At 42.8% G+C, this 24,549-nt stretch overlaps 1 protein-coding gene across 1 annotated transcript; it reads right to left on the minus strand.

The window, feature by feature from the left end:
- Positions 1-6,409: 6,409 nt before the first annotated feature.
- fgf8a (fibroblast growth factor 8a) lies at positions 6,410-12,486 on the minus strand. The gene is made up of 5 exons (XM_041947639.1): positions 12,455-12,486; positions 12,317-12,353; positions 11,243-11,423; positions 8,898-9,004; positions 6,410-6,694 (listed from the first exon to the last, which is right to left on the minus strand). The coding sequence occupies exons 1-5, from the start codon at positions 12,484-12,486 to the stop codon at positions 6,410-6,412; spliced, it is 642 nt and encodes a 213-aa protein (XP_041803573.1).
- Between the last annotated feature and the right edge of the window lie 12,063 nt (positions 12,487-24,549).

Below are 24,549 nucleotides of genomic sequence, written 5' to 3' on the forward strand. Positions count from 1 at the left end.
ACTTTGCAGCTCCCATAAAGACTTCAAAGCTGCTCTCATGAGAACTTTTGATCCGGTTCCACAGATAGGGAAAAGGCTAGAGAATTGAGTGGGCTTAGACAGGGCAGTGGTTCAGTTTGTGACTACACCATCCACTTTCGCACCCTGGCGGCTGAGAGTGGTTGATACTCTATAGCACTTTACGACATGTTTCTGAAGGGACTGTCAATTGCCATACAGGAGCTGCTGGTCCCTTTGGATCTGCCTCCGGACCTGGACTCTCTCATCGCCTTGGCCATTGGGACAGACAACCGAATCCGCAAATTTAAGCAACGGCGAGGGAACAGACCCTCAGCGGAGAAACCACCTCCTGCCCTGGCACCCGGCTGGCTGGAGCCCCTACACTCACTCCCAGATCAACTTCCACCTTACTCCACAGCAGGGGGAACTGAACCCATGCAACTCGGCAGTGCTGACACCGGAGGAGTGATGGTGAGGACAGCTGGAGGGCCGGTGTTTCTACTGCAGGGAGTCAAATAATGTTGTTGCTTCTTGTCCAGCTAAAAGACCCAAGACGGTGAGTTCACTCACACCTCCTGACCGTTCTTCACAAGTCCTATTACCCGTCAAGGTAACACACCACGCCACCACCACTAACCTCAGAGCACTCATAGACTCAGGACCTGATGAGAGCCTGATGGCCTGGGGTTTGGCAGCCAAATTGGAACTTAAATCAGAGCCATTGGTAACTCTGGTTCAAGCCAGAGCTCCCTACGGTAAAGAACTGTTTACCATCACTCACACCACCGAACCTCTGGAAGTGCACATCCATGGTCATACAGAACTCAGGAACTTTTTCAGTCACCATCTCAGACTTTGGTTCTCGGTTATCCTTGGCTGCGCAGACACAACCCTCACATAGATTGGAAAACTGGGTCTATTATGGGGTGGGGGGAAGACTGTACTGATCACTGTGGTTTCATCCCGGACTCAGGGAATAACATGTCAACAATTAACCATGTCTCTCTTCATGTTACCACAGAAACAAACTCAATGTGTTAATAAAAGAGTTTGATACACCAAGACCCTGCACTCTGATCCAGATTAACAGGAACTCAATTTTGTTTATATAGTGCCAAATCCCAACCGAAGTTGTCTCAGGACACTCTTCATATAGAGCAGGTGCAGACCAAACTCTTTATCTACAGAGACCCAACAGTTCCAAGCAAGGTCTGGGTCGGTGGCTATCTGCTTCGAACAGTTGGGAGAGGGAGGGGTCAGGGGTGGACAGAAATGCAAACATAGCAGCATTGACAGCTCTAATAGGTTTGTAGCTATATGAACTGTTATTATCATAGTATATACATATGTGATATATTTATGTATGTGATGTACATATTAATAGCAGATAATAAATTGACATAATACATCACTATGGATCTAATAGTAATGGTAGTATAACTACTATTAATACAAGTTACAGTGGATGTCAGGCAGGGTCATGACAGGAGATGTAGCTATAATCCATAATCCAGGCTCAACCACTCTTTATGGGGACCTGCGAGACGAGAAAGTATAAAGACTCCGGGGTAGAAGCCAAGTTAGTAATATGCTTTTGAGGGGCATAAATCCATACAGATGGAGAGGGAGAGAAGAACAGAGAATCTCTGTGTGTCATTGGAAGTTCCCCGACAATCTAATCCTATGGCAGCATAAGCAGGGGCTGACCAAGGCAAGCCTGAGCCAGCCCTAACTCTAAAATTTTATCGAAGAGGAAAGTTTTAAGCCTGCTCTTAAATGTAGAGAGGGTGTTTGCCTCCTGGACAATAGCTGGAAGATGGTTCCACAGGAGAGGAACTTGATAACTAAAGGCTCTGGCTCCCATCCTGGTTTTAGAGACTTTAGGAACCTTTAGGAGGACTTTAGGATTGAACTCCATGACAGGCTTTAGTGTATACAGAGGTGTCATCATTAACCTGTACAACCTGAAATCATACTGAAAAGTAGGATTTAGCAGTTCCCTTAATGCCAATGAGGTGTTCCAGTCTCTGTAATAGGATACCACGTTCAATGGTGTCAAACGCAGCACTAAGATTTAACAAGACGAGTACAGAGCCAAGTCCTTTGTTCCAATTATAAGGTCATTTGCAACTTTAATCGGTGATGTCTCTGTGCTGTTATGGACTCTAAATCCTGACTGGACATCCTCAAATGAACTGTTGTTATGTTGAAAGCCACACAACTGACTAGTAACTGCTTTTTCAATGATTTTAGAGAGAAAGGGGAGGTTAGATATAGGTCTGTAGTTGGCTAAAACCCCTGGATCAATTGTAGGCTTTTTAAGAAAAGGCTTTATTACAAGTATTTTGTTACAGTTGGGATGGGGGTCTAAAATACAGGTTGATGATTTTGATGAAGAAATGTTTGTAATAAATTTCATACATCAATACTCTGAGCACTATAAATTTTATTCTATTGCCCTTCATTGTATTGACAGATATCTCAAAACCTGAAAAACAACAACAAAAAAAGCTAAACTATTTGCATGGTAACCACCACTGGAGGGAACAGAGAACATAATGTTGTTGTGGAGCCAACCTTCAGTTCAAACAAGAAGTGAGTACATGCTTGACTTCAATCTAACCGGAGGAAGAGCATCGGCAACCACAGTTGCTGGACTTCGGTCACAGGTCTGTTTGGCTCCTGTTTCCAGCTTGGGTCTACTTGTTGCTCTGTTCAAGTTGGGCTTGCATCTTTATACTAGTTCTGTTTCAGATACAATATTTACAAGCCTGGAGCAAATATTCAGACCTGTGTACTGGTAGTGCTTCTGGCTTCTACTGTAGCTTCTGAAGTCAGGAAGACAGTGATGGATAGCTGACCACATACAGCTAACTAACAAACATGCTGACATTATGTAAACACTAAATAAATTAACCATGATGTAGATTGCTGTGGTGTCAGATTTGCAGGGGTTGCCTGCATGCTGCACTATTTAACAGCCGAGGCTAGCATAGTTATCATTACTAAAAGCCAACCTGCTATTGCCTTGTACACAGATGTCATGACTTAGTGTAGGTAGTAGGTAGAAGGTAGTATAAAGCAACACTTGTAAAAATTGTACAAAGGGGTTAATCATATCTATTCATTTGCACAGGATAGATAAGGATTTGTGTTTTGCTTTGGTTTTATGACCAGCTTTAAGTGCATAATAACAGAGTGGCTGTGGCTCAGGAGAAGGTCATCTGCTGATCACAGGGCTGGAGGTTTGGATAAAAGCGACTGCAGGACAGTTCCTCTTATCCACATGTCACAAAGTGTGTTTATAATAAAGTTGCAGCGATCTATTTTCAGAGTTATTCAACATTTTTCTTAATATGCTTATTTGCCGATGAAAAGATGGTGTCAGTGTGTGTTAAGCACAAACCTGGAGTCAGGGTAAAATTAGTCTGGCTTAGTGTAAGGACAGGAAGCAGGGAGAAACAGCTAGCCTGTCTCTGTCCAAAGTTAAAAAATCCAGCTACTGTCCGATCACCTCTAAAGATCACTAATTATCATGTGTCTCGTTTGTTTAAACTGTACTAAAAAGGAAATGTAAAATAAATATTTTATGTTTTAAGGGGGGTTGCATTCAGGAACTATTTCTGCGTCCAACAATAGCAGGATGCAGTGACTGTGCAACTGCCTGATTTCTTCTCATTACAGTTAAGATGCTAGGTTTGATTCGGTAGTGTCTGCTTGACATCTAACTAAGAAGAAAAACAAGGACGTTCTAAACACTCAGCTGCATTTATTTAACTGCCCTGCAAGTTTCCAACACCAAAAACACACCACTCCTGTCTTGCTGCCAACATCTCATATCTCAAAGAATCGCCACAACTACACTGATGTCTTCAAAGCACCATTGCTGTCAAAAATTTGATTCCTTACATCACCCCCCAGAAATATATTTCTCACAACAATTATCACACAAAATCCAACAGGAATTTATTCCTGAGGGTTCCTTAAACATCCCTGCACCAAACAATCTTCTCTAATGCAATTAAAATTCTGTCTGGCAAAATTACTACAAGTAAAAATGAACCATTTTTTCTTCTCTCTGACAGTCCTTACATGTTACTTCCATTGATTACTTCACATTTCCCCTTTCAAGTCTATCGTAGTTGTCCCTTTGTGTGTGCAACAGCTGCTCCAGCCAAGGTGTCTGTGTTTGTGTGATCATTGTTTGTTTCAGTGCCAGAATCATCAAACACCTCTACAATAGCATATTCCTTAGAAGTAGGTGTGTGTGTCAGTACTGTGGGGCACTCAACAGATGATGTTGGTTTCACCCGCACTGTACTGACTTTGAGCCATGTTCACCACATAAGATCTAGGAATGGAACTGGCCCCTCGGGCAGTACCTGTTGATGTCCATTATTTCTCATTGTAGTGCTTCATGAGAACACTGTCTCCTGGGTTCAGAAAAGGTAGAATTCTTACCCCGTTCCCATGGTTTTAGAGCTTGTTTTGAGGTTGTGCTAGATTTTCTATCCCAGACTTTGTCTGACTCAGGTCTCATGCCACTCTCATCAAAAATGTGCCCAGAGAAGCAAATCTGCTGCATTTTGAACTTATATTTAGCTCTGTTCAATTTGAGGATTGTTATCTCAATCCCTTTCAGTACCTGCTCCAGAAGTCTATCATGGATCTCTTTCTTCTATTGTGGGCAGCACATTTTTTTCCTGTTTGACGCCACAATTTAGTTTCCTTTGGTCTGCACAGAGACAAAAACCTGTGCTGGCAATCTGGCAACTTGCTTTATAGCTGGAGACTCTGCATGCATAAGTACTGGGTGGATGGATGTTGTTTGTCAACACATAGCCAGGAAATGATGCAGTAATTGTTAATTCACAGTGATTTTTAGTCTTCCTAACAGTTTCCAGCCTCTGTTTCAAGGTAAACTTTTTATATTAAAAACAGGTATTAAAATACACAGCAAGCAATTCGAGCAGCAAATGTATGGGAGCCTGACAGAGAAAAAAAAAATTTGTGCACACAAATAAATATATCTTTCTCTCCATTTGATAATTAGTGTGCACAGCTGTAGACATGTAATTAGTGAGCAGTCAGTGAATTAATCATTTGTGCACAGAAATGAACAGATAATAGCTTCAAACATGTTGTATTCAATCCAAGCAGTTCATTTAGATGAGACTGTCCATCCATGGTCCAACACCTGTCATTTATTTCAGATTGTGCTGGTATGTTCATTCCATTATATCCCATAAACATACGTTTAAATGTTAACAATATTATTTATTGCTTTGTTTTGCACTCCACTTAATAGCATAAATAAGTAATTTGTGTGCACAAATGTATTGTCTTTATTTCCTGTAGATCTTGCAGGCTTGGTGTAGGTGCTATTAAACACTAAGCTAAAACATATTTACATACATAAGTACATATGCATAGAGGATAAAGCTGCTCAGCAAATTTGTGTGTCTTTTCAGGCTTTCACAGAGAGGTCCAAAGCAAGAATGTACCAAACAAGAGTTTAATATCAGTATTTTAATGTACATTTATTACACATTTTAAATAAATATTCCATCCTTAAAATTATTTTACACATCCTCAAATAAAAATATATTTATATATGTATAAAAACAGACATTCAGGGGGCAACGACAACACACGAGGGTGAGGGGTAGTGGGTGAGTTAAGGGGTTCCTCACACTTCAATGCATTTTGTACAAATCAACATTACAGTCAGAACAGGAAACCTGTGATTATCAAATATAGCTGCCACATTGTTCCATCAGATGCCGTTAAAGCTCTGTTTGCTTGAACTGTTTGAGAAAGATAGAGAATGGTCCCAGACGTTACCCAGCATCCAGCAGAAAGCTTAAACACTGCAGATGTACCACCGCATGCTTATGCAACATTTACTGAACCCTGGTGCTCTCCAACGCAGTGTGTGACAGTTTATGTCTCTGAATGCAACGTTAACTGGCAGTGCGGTCAGTCAAGGCCCTTCAAGTCTCCTTGAGCAGCAGGCGAGAGTCCAAAAAAATGACTCCACTGGTCAAAAAGAAACAAAAAACAAAAACACCACAATGCACTCTACTAAGATGTCCCCGATAAGTCAGACAATGAGTAATGTGCATCTAAGAACAAACTTTTCCTTTTGTTTTGTCTTTTTTTACACAGGTCAGTACTAAGTCTGGAGTACAAAAATAGATTTCTCATGTTTTTTGTCTATTAACAGTTTTTTTTTTACTTTGAGAAAAAATAGAAATCAAACTACACATTAAGATATAGTAATACTCAGTATAAAAAATGTCTCTAGAGGTTTTTTTGGAGAGTAGAGGAGTGTGTCGGCTGCTGGTATTTCAGTCAGTCTGTCAGTTTCTCTTCTTTCTCTCTGTCTTTTCTATCTTCCTCCCCCTCCTCAGCGCTCTGATGAATATCGTGTACGTTTAGTCCTTTGACTGAAGGGGTAGTGGATGAAGTCAAAAGGGCGGTGGTGGCTCGGGTGGGCGGGCTGCTGCCCCTTCGGCAGCCTCTTCATGAAATGGACCTCGCGCTGGTGCTGGCGCGTTCGCGAGCCTTTCCGCGGCCGCCCGCGGCGGGTGAAGGCCATGTACCAGCCCTCGTAGCGTGCGTTCCTCAGCGCTGTGTAGTTGTTCTCCAGAACGATCTCAGTAAAGATACAGTCACGGCCTTGTCCGTTTTTCTGCAAAAACACACACACGCACAAAAAACAGTTAGTGGGAATGTTTAGAGAAGATCCTCGATGAAGATTTACAGATGGCAAATATCAGATGTATAGAGGTTTCCCTGTGCAGCCTGCCCCCTGCATGTGCACACACTCACACACACTCAGCCCCCCCCCTCATACATGCAGCATATGCTACAGTCATTACAGATCAGAGAGAGGGGGATGACAGTAAGCGATGACTCTTCTCCCCCTTCAGAAAACATCCAGCAGCTCTTGTGGTGTCAGGAGCTGCAGGACAGATCCTCTAGCCATAAAGCCTCAATCAGCCCCCAAGTGTCACTTTCACTTCTGGTTTGATCTCCTGTTGCAATTGTGGCTAAATTTAACTGACCGTGTCTGCCTGAATTGAATATCAATCAATAGATCCTTAAATACATCTCATCAATTATCTGCCGTGTTCAGTTAAGGCCCCAATAGATCAGGTTGCTGACTTTGGGCAACAGTTCAGCTCAGGGATAAAACGGAGGCAAAGGTGGGTGAAGTGTGACCTCCAATCGCTGATTTCAAATAAAAACATTATACAACTTGCATCAGTGACAAAATGTACAGTAAGGTCAGCTGACACAGTATTAACTGGACTTGGAAACACAGTGCTAGCCTACTGTAACAAGCTCCCACCTTTTTGGACAAAACTGTGTGTTAAAAATAGTCATGATACACCCATGTGCACATGCATACACCCAGAAGACACACTCTCATTCTTTCTCTCTTCAGCACACACGCGTGCACGCACACACGCACACAAACACACACACACACACAGTGGGGCTGGGGCAGGCTGTGACTGGGCCGGTAGCTAGGGGCAGATGGTGTACGAGGCAGGGTGCTGGGTGGGTGGAGGGGAGTGTGTGTGGGGGGCTGCAGAGAGGCTGGCAACTCTGTTTATTAGTCGTCACAGTGAGAGAGGGGCAGTGAGATAAGCCTGAAACACACACCTACACATTCACATAACAGCAACAGCAGCATGACTAAACCCTAACCTGAAGCCTTATATTGTACAAAACTAATCCAAAATTTGTGTAAGGTTAGCTCTCACATTACTCTCATTACTGCACATTAGCCCCAAAACAGTCTGATTAGCAAGGAAGGAAAACACCTTACATTCTCTTACTGCTCATGACAGCAACACATACACACACACACACACACACACACACACACACACACACGCAAACACACATATCTCAAAGGTTAAACTAGTTAAACTAGTGCAAATGTCAATATAGAATAATAGGCTACTACTGTCATCTGATGAAAGCTACCAGTGGATTTGAAGATATGATCTGCAGGTTGGAATTATTCATGAATTTCCTTATAGCCAATTAATCCCATGAAGCCCTAAGTGCGCACATATGTTGTCTATAGTTTAAAAAAAAAGGCTGAGGAATTTCATAAAACAGCGGGCCACTATAGTTTTTAACAAATGTTACTCAGGAGGAAAGAGTGCAGTTGTTCTGGACTATTTTCAGCTGCGGACAAATACACATTTGGGAAGATGAAAGAGCTGCATCAGGGTTTGGCTTCACTTGTTAATGCTGTTCAATTCAATTTGACCAGGCTTTGACTTTTATAGGGATTTATATAAACCTTATTTAATGTTTATTTCATAAACTCATGAAAGCTGATGTACCTCGGGTTGTTTTTGGATCTATATTTTAGGTGAGGAATAATGTATTCATCTGCTGTGCAGTGATACGTAGCCGTACACAATATCTTGTCGTTTGATTCATATGGTCATAAATAATCCCATCTTGTTCAAAATTATGTTAATTTCCTGCTTACTGTGAATTTGTCCTCTATTCAACAGAAACCTCGTACATTTAGTTGCAGATCATTCTAGAATCCTTTATTATGGTTTAGAGCTTCTATGACATTCTTTTACTTTTCACAAAATGTAGTCTGAGATGTTTGCATGGAGCACCAAAGCTAATGAACCACTAATGGATCATTTTGATGTCTCTGCTCTCAACACTTTGCCTCAGCAATTCAGCTTCTGCTCTCAACAATTTGCTTTTCAACACAGAAGTGCAAAAGACACACACTTAATCCTCCTCTAACTCCTCTAGCTGTGCTGCTACAGCAGTTGACATTTTGACCTGAGCTACAATAAGGTTGCCAGCCTCTGCTTCTGGTGGCTGGGGTCAACTTTTCTCCTCACCTTGCCAATGAGCTTCCCCCTCTTGTTCATGCAGATGTAGAAACCCGTCTCAGCTCCCTTGATGCGCACTCGGCTCCCAAATGTGTCCGTTTCCACGATGAGTTTAGCTAAAGAAATCAAACGAAAAGAGTTTTGTTAGCAACTGCAGCTGAGAGCATGATGGTTGGCAAAAGGTTCATGTCATTTCAGCAAAAGGTGTCTTTTCAGTGCCTGTCCTCAATGACTGACTTAACAGAGCACATAAGTGCAGTGGACATACAAGCATTAACAACATATGCAGAAATGCTGTGTTTCCAAGCATGCATACTCTCAGTCCTGACAACCAAACACACACACACACACCAAAACCTATGGGACCATTCCTGCGGATTTATGCAAGCTGAAATTCTTGCAAAATGATAAAACCACGTGTCTCTTGATTCTTTGAAAGCTAAAGAGGCGATCCTGGCCGTCCCATCAAGAATTCCTTTTCAAATAAATCTGTATTGACCTCACACATAAAGCTCCACATTTATCTCTATACCCCGAGACGTACTGAAAGAAACAGGAAATATAGACAGTTCACAGAGCATGACTTTGGAGTTTTGTGCATTTATCCATTGCTTTTCAACAACAGAAAATAACAAGACAGTGAATTTCATTGCTTTTTAACTTTTGCAGAATGGCAGTATTTATTGTCAGGTCATTTTCAGTCTGCTGCATGTGATGTGTTTGCACTGCAGAGATTTGACATTCTCTCTGGATATTGATCCAGAACATTTAATGCCAAAAGCAGATGACCTTTTACAAATTCCATTTTAATCCACGTTGTCTCATAAAACCGGTTCCATGGCGTCGGCCACAGGGTTACTGGGGTCTCTGAGGATGGTCAGGCCTTTTCAACCCACCCAATGACTAACCACGACACGTCTGAGAGTTATATATGTGGTCAGAACCAACAACTACAGCTGAGCTGAATGAGGGGCAAGGTTTGTTTCAGACGTGGGATGCACGCACGCACGCACACACACACACACACACACACACACACACACACACACACACACACACACACCCCTTTCACACTTTCATAGTCCCCTCTCTCTCATTTCAGAGAAGCTGACTTCAGGTGACCTGAATAGCTTGCACACTCTTTTTGAGGCCACACACATGCACACAATTACATCCTTAAACCACTGAGCTCCCTGCACAGGCAGCAGGAGCAAACACACCACTATCAGTAGCTCTGCTCTGGGATGAGTGTGTTCTATTTGGAATTCAGTTTACTTTAAATACAACAAAAGCTGTAGGCCAGACTAGCTGCAGAGCTCAATGAGTGGTTCTGAGGCTGGGCGGAGAGGGGTTGAAGGTGGGGTGGAGGGGGGAGAAGGCGCTATGCAGGAAATGTTCAGGAGGTAGAAGTAAGATGACTCTTCCAATGGCTCTTCCAGACCTGCAGGATCTCTGGAGGATCACCTCCAGCACCATCTACAATCCACCGGACAGTTTCTCTGAGCTCTAAGCCTCTTCCCCTCCAATGTTACAGACTGGGATCACATATGGTGCAAAGGTCGACCACCTTCACCAGTCAACTGCTTGGTTAAGGGGAAAATGCTGCAATAAATTGCTGCTGATAGGGGGTTTCACGTTTGTCTGGAAATTTCAGCATCTTGAAATGACAGTAATAGACAAATCTGAGTGACTGAATGAATGAATGATGAATTAGAATTTATTCAAATTCTGCAAATATGCTGATTTGCAGACCATCCCTCGTTGTACTGGGTTTACATGTCTTTATGAAAGAAATAAAAACATTGGAATTAAATATATGGCTTTTAAGGTGAATTACTTTTGATATATTTTCTACATAACAGGTAGTTTGCTCTTTAAATGCTTGCCTTTAGTGACATTAGAATACTGGCCTTGAGCCATGAGAGGGCGGGAAATAAATGCGGAGAATAATTTTAATGACTAAGTAAAAAATACTTTCAGAAATAAAATTAATGAAATTAATCTATATTGTAATAACGATAAAATAAGAAGGATACATTATTGAACTAAAAAATTGAATAGTAAAATAGAATACATTTATTGCCCTACGGAGAGAGTGAGCCAACACAAAGTGTGCACAAAGTGTAGGATTTTACTTCTGGAAAATTAATGTGAAATAAATCCAGACAGTTTTTTGTATTGGTGCGAAATTTCAAGAAAAAAAAAATTGAAAACTACCCCTGCAAAATGTTTAGAAACGAAATCAAATTGATCCTCTTTCCGTTCACATTTCAGGGATCTCGGAAAATTGCACTTAATTTCTTTTTATCTTTTTTTGTGATGGTACAACAGAAGGAGTTGGTGTCTTCTCTTACCGTGTACATCCCCATCATCTGCCATGGCGTTGATCTTCTTGTTGGGCAGGACCTGCACATGCTTGCCGCTGGTCCGGCTGTACAGCTGGTATATCCGGATCAACCTGCGGCTCACGCGGTCCGTCACTTTGCTCTGCTCGCTTACATGCTGCGTGAAATTAGGCGGGGACTGATTGGTTACCTGTCAGAAATTAGATATCATCACAATCATCAGTATATGTACATTTATTGTTATTATTTATTTGTCTATTTATTAACTTTTGCCGACATTAAACTGACCAGGAAGCAGAAAAATCAGGATTGGAGTACTGAGTCAATTGTGTGTCCTGTAGTTACTGTAGGAAATGATTTAAGTACTTAAACACAGAGGCAAAAGATAGCCCGACGCAACAACAGCTTGTTGTCGTTTTTCTTTTTCCTAATGACAAGTGTAACAATTTCCAGGAGAGTCACTGCCAAATGAAATTATCAGCTTCCAAAAAAGACGCGCGGTGTGATTACAGGTTGTGCGTACAGGAGAATGTGCGCCACAGCGCAGAGCAAAAACACACTGTGAGCCGGATAAATGTTCGACTTCCCATCTTCATTGTAGGAACTAACAGAACACACTTTAACAATGTATTGAGTCTGATTTTTATTTTATTTTATTTCTCTTTACTTCGATCTGTCTGTCCGCCGCGCTCCGCAGTGATGGAATGACTGCTGCTGTCGGAAACATTGGCCCTGGTTCTTTTTTACCCCACGACATTTTTTACAAGACTTGCAAGCATTTCCCTCTGCCCCGATGCCCCGTCTGTGCCCGCGCGTCATGTGCCAGGGCCGGTATGTTCATCAGCAACCTGCCAGCAGGCCGCGCGCCCTGCTGCCCGTCGCACCGTGGGAGCCATCCGATATTGTTGTATCACATAATGTTATGATGATCCCTCACCTTTCCTCCTCTCGCTGTTACTGTACAAGCTTTGACTGCCATATGTTTAAGAGATTTTTGAAGCTAAGCCTTATTCTAGCACCCAAAATTTAAAGAAGGCACATTCCAAAAACATTCATGTGAAAGAAATAAAAGTGGTGACATACCTGAGCATAGTAGCAAAATGCAAATAAGTGTAGAAACCTGCAAAGAAGAATAAGAACATGCATTAAGTCACTTCGGAGCTGCGTGAGAGAGCATTAACAGTGCGTAAAGAGAGGAAGTGGCGGTGGAAAAGCACTTACAGATAGCTGAGTCTGGATGGGATGGGTCGCATGTTGGATGGAGGTGAAAGCTCTTCCAGTTAATTCTGACCACGAGCCCTTCAAAGCTGATCTCGATAGAAATCAAAAATCCACTAAAAGGTCAGAGGTGTTGACAGAGAGGCTCATGCACGCACAGCGGACACATTCTTCATCAAATCACTGTCCATCACAGGGAAGCTCCTGCTGCTGAAACCACTGAAGAACAGTGATTAATGACCGTTTCTCGAGAAAATAAAGACGTCTGTCAGGCGGCTGCGCAAAGTCTAAGTGCACTTGCAGAAGCGGAGCTGTGCGTTGAAGTTTGGGGAAAGGCGCTGCAGGGTTTTGTTCTATTTTTACGAACAAGTTCGTCCGTGCTGTCAAACTGTTCGTCCCAGTTTGTAATCCCTGTGGTGGGCTACTCCTTCAGGTGTGTGTGATCCCGCTGCAGAGAGGACGGGGCTGGCTCGGGCTCCTCGGCGCTCTCGCTATGGCTCGATGCTGCTGCACCGCTCGGCTGTGGCAGGACTGTAGGCAGGACGCTCCTTCTCTCCTCTCTCTGCTCCCATCCCACACCACTCCCGTGTTAAGCCTCTGGTTCGGCGCTCACACACCCCCGGTTAAAATGGCAGGCTGATATGCTAAGAACAAGCCCCCTTTTTCTGCAGAACAAAAGCGGACAGCCCCAACCCCAGTCCCCCCCACCCCACCCACCCCCCATTTAAAACATCTCTACCTGAGGAGCGGTCCACACTTGGCAGGGGGGAAGAGGCGAGGAGGAGTCTGGTCTGCCCCGCGCAATGCCGCCACAAGTCTGAGAAAAAGCACGAAAATGAAAAAATGACCGCCTCTCTTCATGATGACACACTCCTGAGCACATCAGCTGTTTGTGATGAATGGTCAGCTGTAACCTCATGACCCCCCCCCAGACCCCGCTGCTCATCGCTCCTCTGCTCTCATGCCCGGTAATGCTCTGTAATACTCCAGTTTTGGGATGCGCTCCGCGAAGCTGGAGCGACTCAGCGTTGTGTATTAACAGAGCAAAGTGTGAGACACATTAAAAGGATTACAGGCGATTAGCGTTTTTAACCCCTCCCCACGCCCTTTATTTGATAAAGAGAGCAGCTTCTTCTTTCTGTAAGATTGAACTCAGCTGTAGTGTCAAACAGGTTTTTAAAGACTTCTTCTTGGAACGATCCAGAGAAACACATCAAACAAACTTCTGCATAGCAAAGCTGCTGAAGATGGCAGAGTGAATCATGAAGCAGGCAGCAGTAGGCCTATGGGACATTCACACATCACGGCCTGGCCACTGACATTAAAGAGGCCCATTCAGCTTTTGACTCGAGAGATGTGCCACATTAATTATCTGCAACCCATCCCCTTTTATTGTAGAATAGCCATTCAACACAGCCATTACATCAGTTAGATTTTATTGATTGACCTGACCATTAATTAGTCTGCTCAGTATCGGCCACAACAAGGACACAGAAACTCAGCACAGTCTGATTAATAAACAACATTTAAGGTGTCATTCAATTAGCTGTGAAGGCTTGAGGACTCCTGAGAACATCACTCATCTGTGTTTGTAGTGTAAAAAGAGTCACAGCTGCTACAGCACCTGGAAGGTGGAGGCTAGCAGAGCTAAGATTGGTGGGTCCTTTTTTATGAAAGAGTGATCTAAATTATGACTAAATGTTTATATTAGCTTCAATACCTCTTGAGAAGAATTATCAGCCTAACCATATCCAAACTGTTTCACTGACATCTCAAACAACCCACAGCCTCCCTGCCACCACAGAGGATGGTTTCACTGTCAGTCTGTCATACACTGTTGACCCACCAGTGGGCGCTGCAGAGGAGATGATTAGGTGTCGCCAGAGTCAGTCGCCCCCAGTGTCCTTGATGGTGGAATATGATGGCATTAAAGACAGTGTGGAGCTGTGAATTGAGCTCTGCTTTGTCTCCATCATATGCTGGAGTCACTTCATCTGTTATCTATTCCACTGACAGGCTTCATGTTGCCAGATGATTTGCTTTCCCGTTTCCTTCCCTTCCTCCCATTAGCATTAGCATTAGCATCAGTGTGTGTGTGTTGATGTGTGTCTGTGTGGAGGGCGGGGGATGCATGTGAGATATGAAGTTGGTAAGTGTGCATAAGGTGATGCATGAGAAGAGTGTTAGTCTTTGACTAAAAACTGTAATCACAGCTATGAGAGAGAGAGACAGAGAGAGAGGGAGAGAGAGAGAGAGAGAGAGAGAGAGTGTGTGTGTTTGTGTGTGTGTGTGTGTGTGTGATGAGCGGCAGGTAGCTGCCACTCTGTACCCTGGCTCAGGGCCTGGCTGCCCTCCCCTTAACCCCAGGAGCTCTGCATCCATCAGCAGCCCTGCAGGGGGCAAACACCCTTCCCCCTCTGCTCCCACTCCCCCTCTCTCTGTTCCTCCACTCATGACCAGAGCTCCACCAGCATTGGGTTATGAAAAACATATTTCTACAATGAAAATATGAAATAAAATCATATTTGACCATATTTATGTCAAAAAACAATCTCAATTATAATCTTGATAGGCCGCAAACACCTCTAAAAAGCATCTGAACCATCATGGGACTTTTCACAGCCATTGATTTCCATTCATTTTAGTATCATATAAAAATCACCATGCAGAAACTTGAAACTGGCTTGAGATAGGCCATCTGACTGACAGCAATAAAATCAGACGTAATGTTGACTGTGATGGAAGTTCAGTCTCTGCAAAATGACTGTCATGCTTTTGTGATATTAAATATAACCGCTGGCTGCTCAGAAGGTGGAAAAGCACACATCTAAACATGACAGCGAACTCTGAGATTTCAGCCTTCACCACAGTACAATGGAGGCGAGTGGAAATTAGTTTGTGGTGTGCACAGTATTGAAAAGCGACGTTTAAAAATTCGATTTCTCCTTCCAGAAACAGTGTTTGACTCACTATGGATGAACCACAAGGACACAGTGAAAACTGTTTTCATTCAAACTGTTTCTGCGGCAGAATGCACTTCCAATGAAATGTGTTCACACTGAAGTTGCACATTGCTGTCCTTCTATTAGATGTCATCCTCCTTTCCTCCTCTAACTTCCCTCTCTTGGATTCACTACCTTGTTACACCTCTCTCTCCCTCCATCATTCCTGCTCTGCATTCCATGTGCAGCCATCTGCCACCTCCCCTCCTCCCTCTGCTCTTCCTCCTCCCTCCATCACTTCTCTCTCTCGTGCTTCCCCTCATCTCTTTAAGCTGAGGTGGACTTTAGTTTCAAGGTCTCAGTAAGAGTCAAATAAACTAGTTTGTATGACTTGTCGTCCAACCACGTCTGAAGTCAAAGTTTCTACCTGTTGTCAATGGCCACACTGAAGATTCTGCTGTTACGTCCTCCTTCTGGCTGCATCAATCCAAATGTGATAAATGTGCTGTTTCCCTGAGCAGTACACACATCTCTAGAAAACAATGAAGGGCAGGACTATAAATAAAGGACAAAAGGCATGAAGGTTTGACATGCATCATTCACTGCTGGCTAAACCTTGAAAAGTAGATCACTTGCACCCCATAATTGATGCTGAACTATGAGTTGTCTCAAAATCTTAGGTTTCAGTGAAGTTTTATTCCTCTGGAATAACCTCCCTGTCAACCTCAGCCTGTCTGACTATCTTCAGGCCTTCAACTAATTTTCACCTTAGATTTCAGTTTACTTTGATCGCTTCAGGCCTTGTACCTGTAATCATTATCCTTTCGGCAGGTTAGTCTAAATTAATTGAGACTATCAATTAAAAGTCCAGTGTGTAGGATTTAGGGGCATCAATTGGTAGAAATGGAAGATAATATTGATAGTTATGTCTCCATCACTCCATAATCACCTGGAATCATTGTGTTTTTCATTATCTAAGAATGATCTACAGAGGGAGAGGATCCTCATCCACAGAGTCCATCATGTTGCACCGCCATGTTTCTACAGTAGCTCAGAACGGACAAACCAAACACTGGCTTGAGAGAAGACCTTTCATGTTTTTCATGTTTTAGTAGCCACCTTTCCCTAGAAGGTGACGTGAAGCATATTCACGATCTGCAACCTCACCACTAGATGCCACTCAGTCCTACACACTGGTCCTTTAATCCTAATACGGTATTGAGTTTCTTTCTTTTCCTTCTCTCCTCTCTCTCTCCCCCTCTATCCATCCTGGGATCTCTGTTGGTGTGTCTTTACAGATGTTTTGCCACTGGATCCTGTCCTCCAGGATTCAGCCTGTCCTCCTGTCTGTCTCTGTCCCCTGAGTGCATGTTGTCCTCGCCTCTCCCCCTCTGTGGGTTTCTTTCTTTCCCCTGTCTGTGTGAATGGTGTGCTTGAGCTTTGCTGCTGTGTTTGTGTAGTCTGCCCTGTTTCCATGGTGGAGAAGTCATGTGACTCAGCTCTATGGTGACACCTGAAGTTGCTCGTATGATGGTCCAGTCTGTGCACACAACATCTCTTACATCTCTGTCCATTCTGGGACTGGGATCCCTATTGTTACCATTTTTGAGGTTTCTTAAATTTTCCCCATGAGCTGTTCTTTTTGTTTGGTTTTTCTTTAACCCAACTGAGGGTCTAAGGGTGGAGGATGTTGTACACTGCAGATTAAAGCCCCTTGAAGCAAATCTGTGATCTGTGATAATGGGCTACATAGATAAAACTGACTTGTCTTGACCTGACTTGAAAGGCAACGAGTTAGCAGGTTTGCATAGTCTATGATATGCTTTGTAATGAACTGAACAAAATGATTTGTTGAAGAAACTGTATGGATGAATGATCTCGAGACGACGAATGTTCACAGGGAATAATCTGCATGGATCTGCAACTATATCAAAATGCTATTTGTCTTTTTAAACCAAGTTCTCATGAATTTTGGTATTGTTCTTGCACACAGCTAATACTCAAGTAGACCTCATGGTGTCACGCTCATGCTAGAAATAAACATTCCACTTTAAAATAGTTGAAACTGGTCCAATTTAGAAACATAAGTGAATATACGTGAATTAATTGAATTCGACCTGAATACAATACTAATCTTTGTGGCTTGCTTTGCTTTCATTACTATGAAAAGAAACAACATGACTTATATTTAACATGTATTAAAGGTGCACAGCAAGTTTCCATCATGTATGTTTTCTTCAAACTACAAAACAGAGTGTTGTCTGGATCACAAGCAGCCTGATATTTGATGAATTATTGACACATTCCTCAAGTTTCTGAATAACTGAATCAGGGACTAAATAGTAGTTATGATGATTTAGAACAGACTGGGAGATACTACATTAATGATTTCTCTACTTTTCTGCTACACAGAGCTCAGCTCACTTCACTTGGTGAAATGTGTTCTGTTGCTCTGCTTTGCCTCAGAAACAATTAGAACCATCCAAACAATAGACAGAGCTGAGCATATAAGTTTCAAGTAACTCTGTAGTCGTCCACTCACTTTCTCAGGGCTCAGTCATTAGGCCTGTGTGCCTTCAACTGTTTATCCATCTGGATGCATGGAGAGAGAGAGAGAGAGAGAGAGAGAGAGAGAGAGAGAGAGAGAGAGAGCCTGGCATCTATGAACTTACAGACATTTCCAGCCTCAAATCCAGGCCGATTGATTGCCCTGCTGGGTTTGACCAAATATACCCTCCTTCAAGGAACATGTGCTAGTAATACCCATACCATATGACCACTTAAACCCAGCAGAGGCTTCAGCAGCAACCCCTGCTCGCCTGTGCTCTGGCGCCTCGATCTATTCAACACTGAGTCTGGCAGTGAAGCCATATATACAGGAGATGATTCTGCAGAGCATCTTCTGCTGGCTCTGTCAAGTGCTGACCTAGTGGTAGTAAGACAGGATACAGAATGTGCAATCAATAGTGAGTGGTCTGTATGTAACCAGAAAGCCAAATTAAAACATGTGAATGAATTCACTTCAAAAGAGGCTCTGAAGAAAAAACATGTTTTTGTAAGAAAACTTTGTCTAATGACTTTGAGGTACTGGCTAATGTTACTTTTCCAGAAAGGCCTAAACACAAGACACCCACAGCAAATCTTCTTCATGGGGCCAAAGATCATACAACCCCTTGATGAATCCAGCTGAGTGCCTGGCTCTACTGTGTCTGTCCTTCATATCTGACCGGCCAAAAGGTCCTTCAAACCAAAACCTTGAAAATGACACAAACCTTTAGAATTGATACTTTTAGACACTCCTATTAGCAAGTTGACATGATTTGTTAGTGGCTTCTATTACAAATCACAACATGGATTCATATGATTTATCCTTATTTGCTGCTTCCACTGTTAAGGTTGGGTTGGGTTTGTGCACCAAAACTGCTTATTTAAAGAGAAGATAAAATTGTGGTTCGGGTTAAAAACATCTACTATGCTAAGGTCAGGGGACCTTTGTTATTATGGTCCAAAGAAGAACTACTTGGTTAAAGGAGAATTCCACCTATTTTAGACATCAGACTGGGTCCACTGTTTTACTTAAACTGTAATTTGTTGATTTGTCCACCTCTCACACATTGGTTTTGTTTTTATTTGTTGCTAAAAATTGTAAAACATTTTGTCATACTTTAGGATTTATTTAGTTTAAGTCTCGTTTCATTGTGGCAAAAAAGGTCGTCAACTAAGATTTTCTGTCATAATCTTGTTGACAAAATGAACACTACATTTATTTTCTTTCTGTTTAACTGTTTTTTCTTCAAAAATTGTGCGAACAAAAATAATCCAATTGAATGAAGTGCTGTTAAAGTTGTGCATATTGCTGCTGGATGTGTTTAATGCTGTTAAAGGTGAGCACACCACTGTTTTAGCTGTGTATAATGCTGCTGTGCTGTGCAATGCATAACTGCTTAACATGTGAAAACAAGACAAGGGTGAAACCGAGGACATGGCTCGACAATATATGGTGCCTGTGCTCCTGATGACATAATTCGGGACTGTACGTACATCTCTGCAGAGCTTTGTCAATGCTCCACAAGTCGTTGCTGTGTGTGCAGTCCACAGTGCCAGATGGCAGCAGCTGGCCAGACATTACGTTTTTATAGATGGGCCCTGACAATCAAAGTCATTTTTTCTTCATACCTTTTAATGCAAGAAAGAATTCATATCAAATACTTAAAAATTATGTGCGTATTTACTGTATATCTTAATGATGACACTCAAAATTTGGTTCAGTCGATATGAATTAAATGTAACCTGATTGTCCACAGTAGCCTCTTATTTATAAGAAGTAAATTCTGCTAAAGTTGTGTAGTCTCACTCCACAATTAAACCTTACAAGATAAACGGCCAGAGGCCTGTCACTTATTAGTGTAAAGCAACGACTTTAACAGTTGCATCAGCACCACAGACCGCACTGCAAATCAGACAAGTAAGACTACGACAGCGTGCAGCTCAGGGGACTTTTTATTCTACTTTATTACTTTATTACTCAATGCTGGCAAACATGCATTGAAAAAGACAGAATATTTGAAACTGCAGCCACTGTTTCCCAGATGAATCAAATCCCTCTCGCATTTGTTGGTCAGGTCCTTCTCAAAAGCTGAATCTGTCCAACTATCTGAATTAAATGAGCCGAACTAGAAAAGTATCCAGCAGTATCCCTAACCCTGTTTATGTTAATGCTTAATTCTCCACGATGAGGGTTGGGTTGGGCTAACAGATGCACAACTGCCATCCAGTTCTGCGGAAGCTGCTGGTGGCGACCCGGGCTGCAGTAGTGGTGGAGGTGGAGGAGAGTGGGGGGGAGAAATAGCTCATTGGTGGCTGTACTGCCGTGGTTGCTAGCTTGGTGGACAAATTTTGACAAAGCACCCATACATCCAACAATAATGATAATATTAAATCACAACCGCCCCCCAAAAATATACAGTATATATGATAACAATAATAATGCTGATGTATTTTCTAGGATGGGTGAGCCTGGCCCCCAGGGGCCACCCACAACACCAGGTCTGGGTGCGTGGGCGTGCACTACACAGGTTCTGGGACTAGGCACCCACTGCATGCAAGGGGGGAACAGACATCCGTAGAACATGACATTAGTTCATTACCATACACCTGAGAACATGACTGCCATCAATACTGAATGAAAGGCAGCCAATTCATTTTTAAATGCTTCAAAAAGACGATTTTAGAATAAAAAAAACGTTACCAGAAAATACAACTTTTGTTTCATTAGAAGCCTAAAACACACACACTTGAACACTTGCTCTGGAGTTTTGTGTTATATCTCCATGTAAAGGACGTACAGAATGCAACACAAATTAAATGCATTTCTATGAAATTGTGCTGCACAACTGAACATGAACAAGAATGGTTGTGCATGTTGCACTGTGGTTCTTGTGAATGCACGTCAGTGGTCGGGGTCTCGCACCCCTCCCACTACAGCTGCCTCTGGATCTGCTTCAGGCTTTGCCATGTCTCTGCCTTCACTTCAGTCCTCTGGAAGTCACTGGGCTGCTTTTCACATCCTCCACACACACACACAGGCACACACAGAGGTGAGGCAGTAAAAATACCTGGCAACCTGCCGCTGTCGAGAATTAGCTGAGCTGAGTGAATGTCTGAGAGCGCTGCAGTGTCCAGACTGTGGGCACATGCACTCGACCACACACTTGAATGAATGTGACATGAATGTCACATAACCATGTACATGGGAACAAATGAATATGCATTATCAAAGACACAGAAAAACATAAACATGCACAGTCTCACACAGACTCAAATCTACACAGACACACATGTGTAAACTGTTTCATAATATACTAGGATGCTTCTAAATGTGCACATGCACAGGGAAACACATATAGATGATTCCCACAAATAAAGAATCAACCATTGCATCTAGACAAACATGTTCAATTTCCAATTAAAATACACACAAAGACTCAAACATAGAACTGAAAAACACATACACATAGTTCTATACACACCCACCGCCCAAACACACACTCGTGCAGGCATGGGTAAGGTGGCGGGGCAGACAAGTCTAAGCCAGCGTGGGAAACTGTTCCCACAGTTGGCGAGTAGAGCAGCGTGGGTTTACGGCGGAAGGTGCTCAGTTCACCCCGATGGACTCATGGTGTGAGGCGGGTGTGTGTGAGAGAGGTGGGGTCTAGCCAATTGATTTGAATCCCAAATGGTCCTAAATTTCCCTTCTGTAGCTCTGCGCATGTGTGTGTAGTGTGCTGCAGAGGGAGAGAGAGGGGGAGATGTGTTGTTTCTGATCAACACACACCTCTGAGTCGAATCGATTCAGTGAGCCTGTGTATGAACACTGACACTGATAATTGGGTTAGAGATTAATTTTGTCAGCTGCAGTTCAACACCTCCCTTTCTGCGCTCTGTGTATGAAATCAGATTACAGCGTGTCCAGGACAGAGTACACCTAATGTGGAATCTGAGGTCATCAAGCATTATCACACCTGTGTGTGTGTAACATCACTGACAGATGCATTATGGGCTTGACACGTGGTGGGATTCATAAGTTCATGTGAAGGTTAACGGTAGCATAAAGCCGACAGCACACACTCTCCAACATCCTGCTCAGAGCACAACATCTGATCAGTGAGGAGCAGGACAGAGAGACGGATGTCCAGAGGTCACAGGTGACACTCATGAGTCCTCTGTGTGTATTCGTATGAACACCCTGGCCTGAAGTTTTAAGAGAGGTCAGAGTTGCTTATCTCTGGGTGGCAGTGATTTCCACTGTTCTTTGAAAACTTCAAGCCAACTACATGCTACCATGGTGCCAAGAAAAGTGACAGTCTCCTAATCATGAGACTAAATAGTGGATGTTTTATACAATCAAAACATGGCTGCCAGTGCATTTGACAGATGATGCTGTGTTCAAATAGTAACTGGGGCTCAGTCTGGATAAGCCTGTTTTTTTCTCTCTCTCTCTACAATTCACAGAAACGACAGTGTTTGGAAAAAAACGTGTCTGTGATTAAAAAAGCAAATAAAATGTTGGAATGTGATGGAATACAAACTTGTGTTTCCAGCTTGACAGTCAGATGTGCTACTTGCCCCATCCACCACCCTGACCACCGCACCTTACTCTGCTGTAAAACGTATGCACTACTTCATGCATTGAACCTGAACCTTGGCAATGAGCCTTACTTCTGAGGAGCACAGTTGTCCGTTATAGACAGGACAGTGGTTTATCCTGATGAGTAGAGTAGATGCATATCAATTCTGCAGCTGTACATAAAAAACACTGGTTGCAGGTGTTTTGCCATGTGTGAGAAAGGTGTTTGCACATACAGTATGTGGAGGGGAATGAGTAGAACATAGCACTGAAAAGTGCCTAAAACATTGATCAAATGTTCATTTACCTTCAGATACAGTATAACTGCATATTGTTAATGACATACCAAGCTTGTTACCATAAAATGCCCCTGCTGAAAAGCATTATCTGGGTCTCGGGAGGCACATTGTGAATTCATTGTGTGATAGCCTAAATTTCTACATCAGCCTTTGTTTTGCACTGAGTTTCATCTGTGCAGACAGTTTTGGTTTAAAATACAAAAATCCAAGTTTATTCCCTCTGCATGTGTTTTATTTTTGAATGAATGATGATTGAATGATGATGAAAATGTCCAAATTCCAACACAGTGAATATCAGCACAAAAAGCAAGCAATCAGCAGCATCTTTAGCACTGATACTGACATCTCATCCTGAACTTTTCTTACATGTATAAGTGTGGCCTTATATGGCCGTGTGTCATGACAATGACATTACGAACCATACAGGACAACATCACGTGACTGCAGTCTTCACATTCCTGAGAGGGCGACCACCAAATGGGCCTGATGCTGAGTGGATCAGCATGTGTGACATCTCTGACAGACGCACCACACACACAGAAACGCGCACACACACACAAAGTGGGGCTAGACACAGTGGGCAAGAACATTGTTTTTCAGTGTATTGGTCAATTTTGAGGTTTTGGGATATTTTTCGTCTTGGCTGTCTTCTTAAAGACTAATGGAAAGTCCAGGTGTTTGTTTTAGTTCAGATTTCTGTTTTGGAAATGTATACATATTAGTGCATTTTAACCCCCTTCACCTAAAGTACCACCAACTTTGAGCACTTGTCAAAAGCAGTGCTTCTGTGCAGTTCTAGTTTCTGCTCCAGTGCATCTAGGAACAAGAGAAACTGGTCTAATGTGAAGTGTTCCATAGTGATGCTGTTATGTGATTTTATAGTGCATGTGGGAAGTGAAAATCTGTGACTCCTTGTAGCCTTTTGCTGTTTACACTGATCACAAAACAGCAGATCTGCGTGACTTGTAATGAAAAACTTTCAGTATCTGCATTTATGAGTAAAGTGCTGAGGCAGAAAGTGAGAGACGAACCAAGAGGCAGGCTAGGGTTAAATGGAATGAGTCTGAGAGGGTGGGAGAAATCAGGCAGTGAGCAAAGAGGGGAAATAAATTGAAAAAGCAGAGAGTAATACAGGGTCTTGCTGGAATTTTTTCGAAGAGGAAAAGAAAAAAAATGGGCTGGTGGAAGAGTGAGACGCAGCGTAGTGTTCAGAGCTGTTGTGTTTCTTTCGGACCCCCTCTTCAAAGGGACTCTGACCCTAATGGCTTTACCATACGCTGCTCTGGGGGTTAGAGCTGGAGCACGACACTGCACAGTACCTGCAGAACTGGAGCTGCAGGGATTGAGGATCACGACGGCCCGGACAGGACTTAGCAGGCGGCTTCGGTATGGCACTCTTGGTGAACCTGCAGACATGCAGCATGCTGATGACAGAGAGACTAAAAGAGCTCCACTGGACAGAGTGTGTGTTTAGAATGAGTTCGGTGAAGCGGTGACAAGGTGCGACACAATGGGTTTTGAAAATCTGCAGCCACATGGCTTTTGAAATTCACAGCTCAGACTGGTCAACTGTCCCTGGGGGACAGTATGCAATGAGCTCATGTAATTTAAATGTCTTAATTCTAATTCAAACTTTTAAATAACACATAAATAAATTTGTTATGTAATTTTCTGCTTCTTTTTCTGCACCAGCTTGGTTTGCTTTTGCTGTGAATTAACATTTGTTAAATG

Source organism: Chelmon rostratus, chromosome 11 (assembly GCF_017976325.1).
Source record: "Chelmon rostratus isolate fCheRos1 chromosome 11, fCheRos1.pri, whole genome shotgun sequence".
In the NCBI taxonomy this organism is placed as follows: domain Eukaryota; kingdom Metazoa; phylum Chordata; class Actinopteri; order Chaetodontiformes; family Chaetodontidae; genus Chelmon; species Chelmon rostratus.

What these genes read in the sequence shown, in the direction of transcription:
- fgf8a (XM_041947639.1), bottom strand. Translation starts at nt 12,486, where the DNA reads ATGCGACCCATCCCATCCAGACTCAGCTATCT. An exon ending in CCATCCAGACTCAGCTATCT is followed by an intron (nt 12,354 to 12,454) that starts GTAAGTGCTTTT and finishes TCTTCTTTGCAG; the next exon opens with GTTTCTACACTTATTTGCAT. An exon ending in CATTTTGCTACTATGCTCAG is followed by an intron (nt 11,424 to 12,316) that starts GTATGTCACCAC and finishes AATTTCTGACAG; the next exon opens with GTAACCAATCAGTCCCCGCC.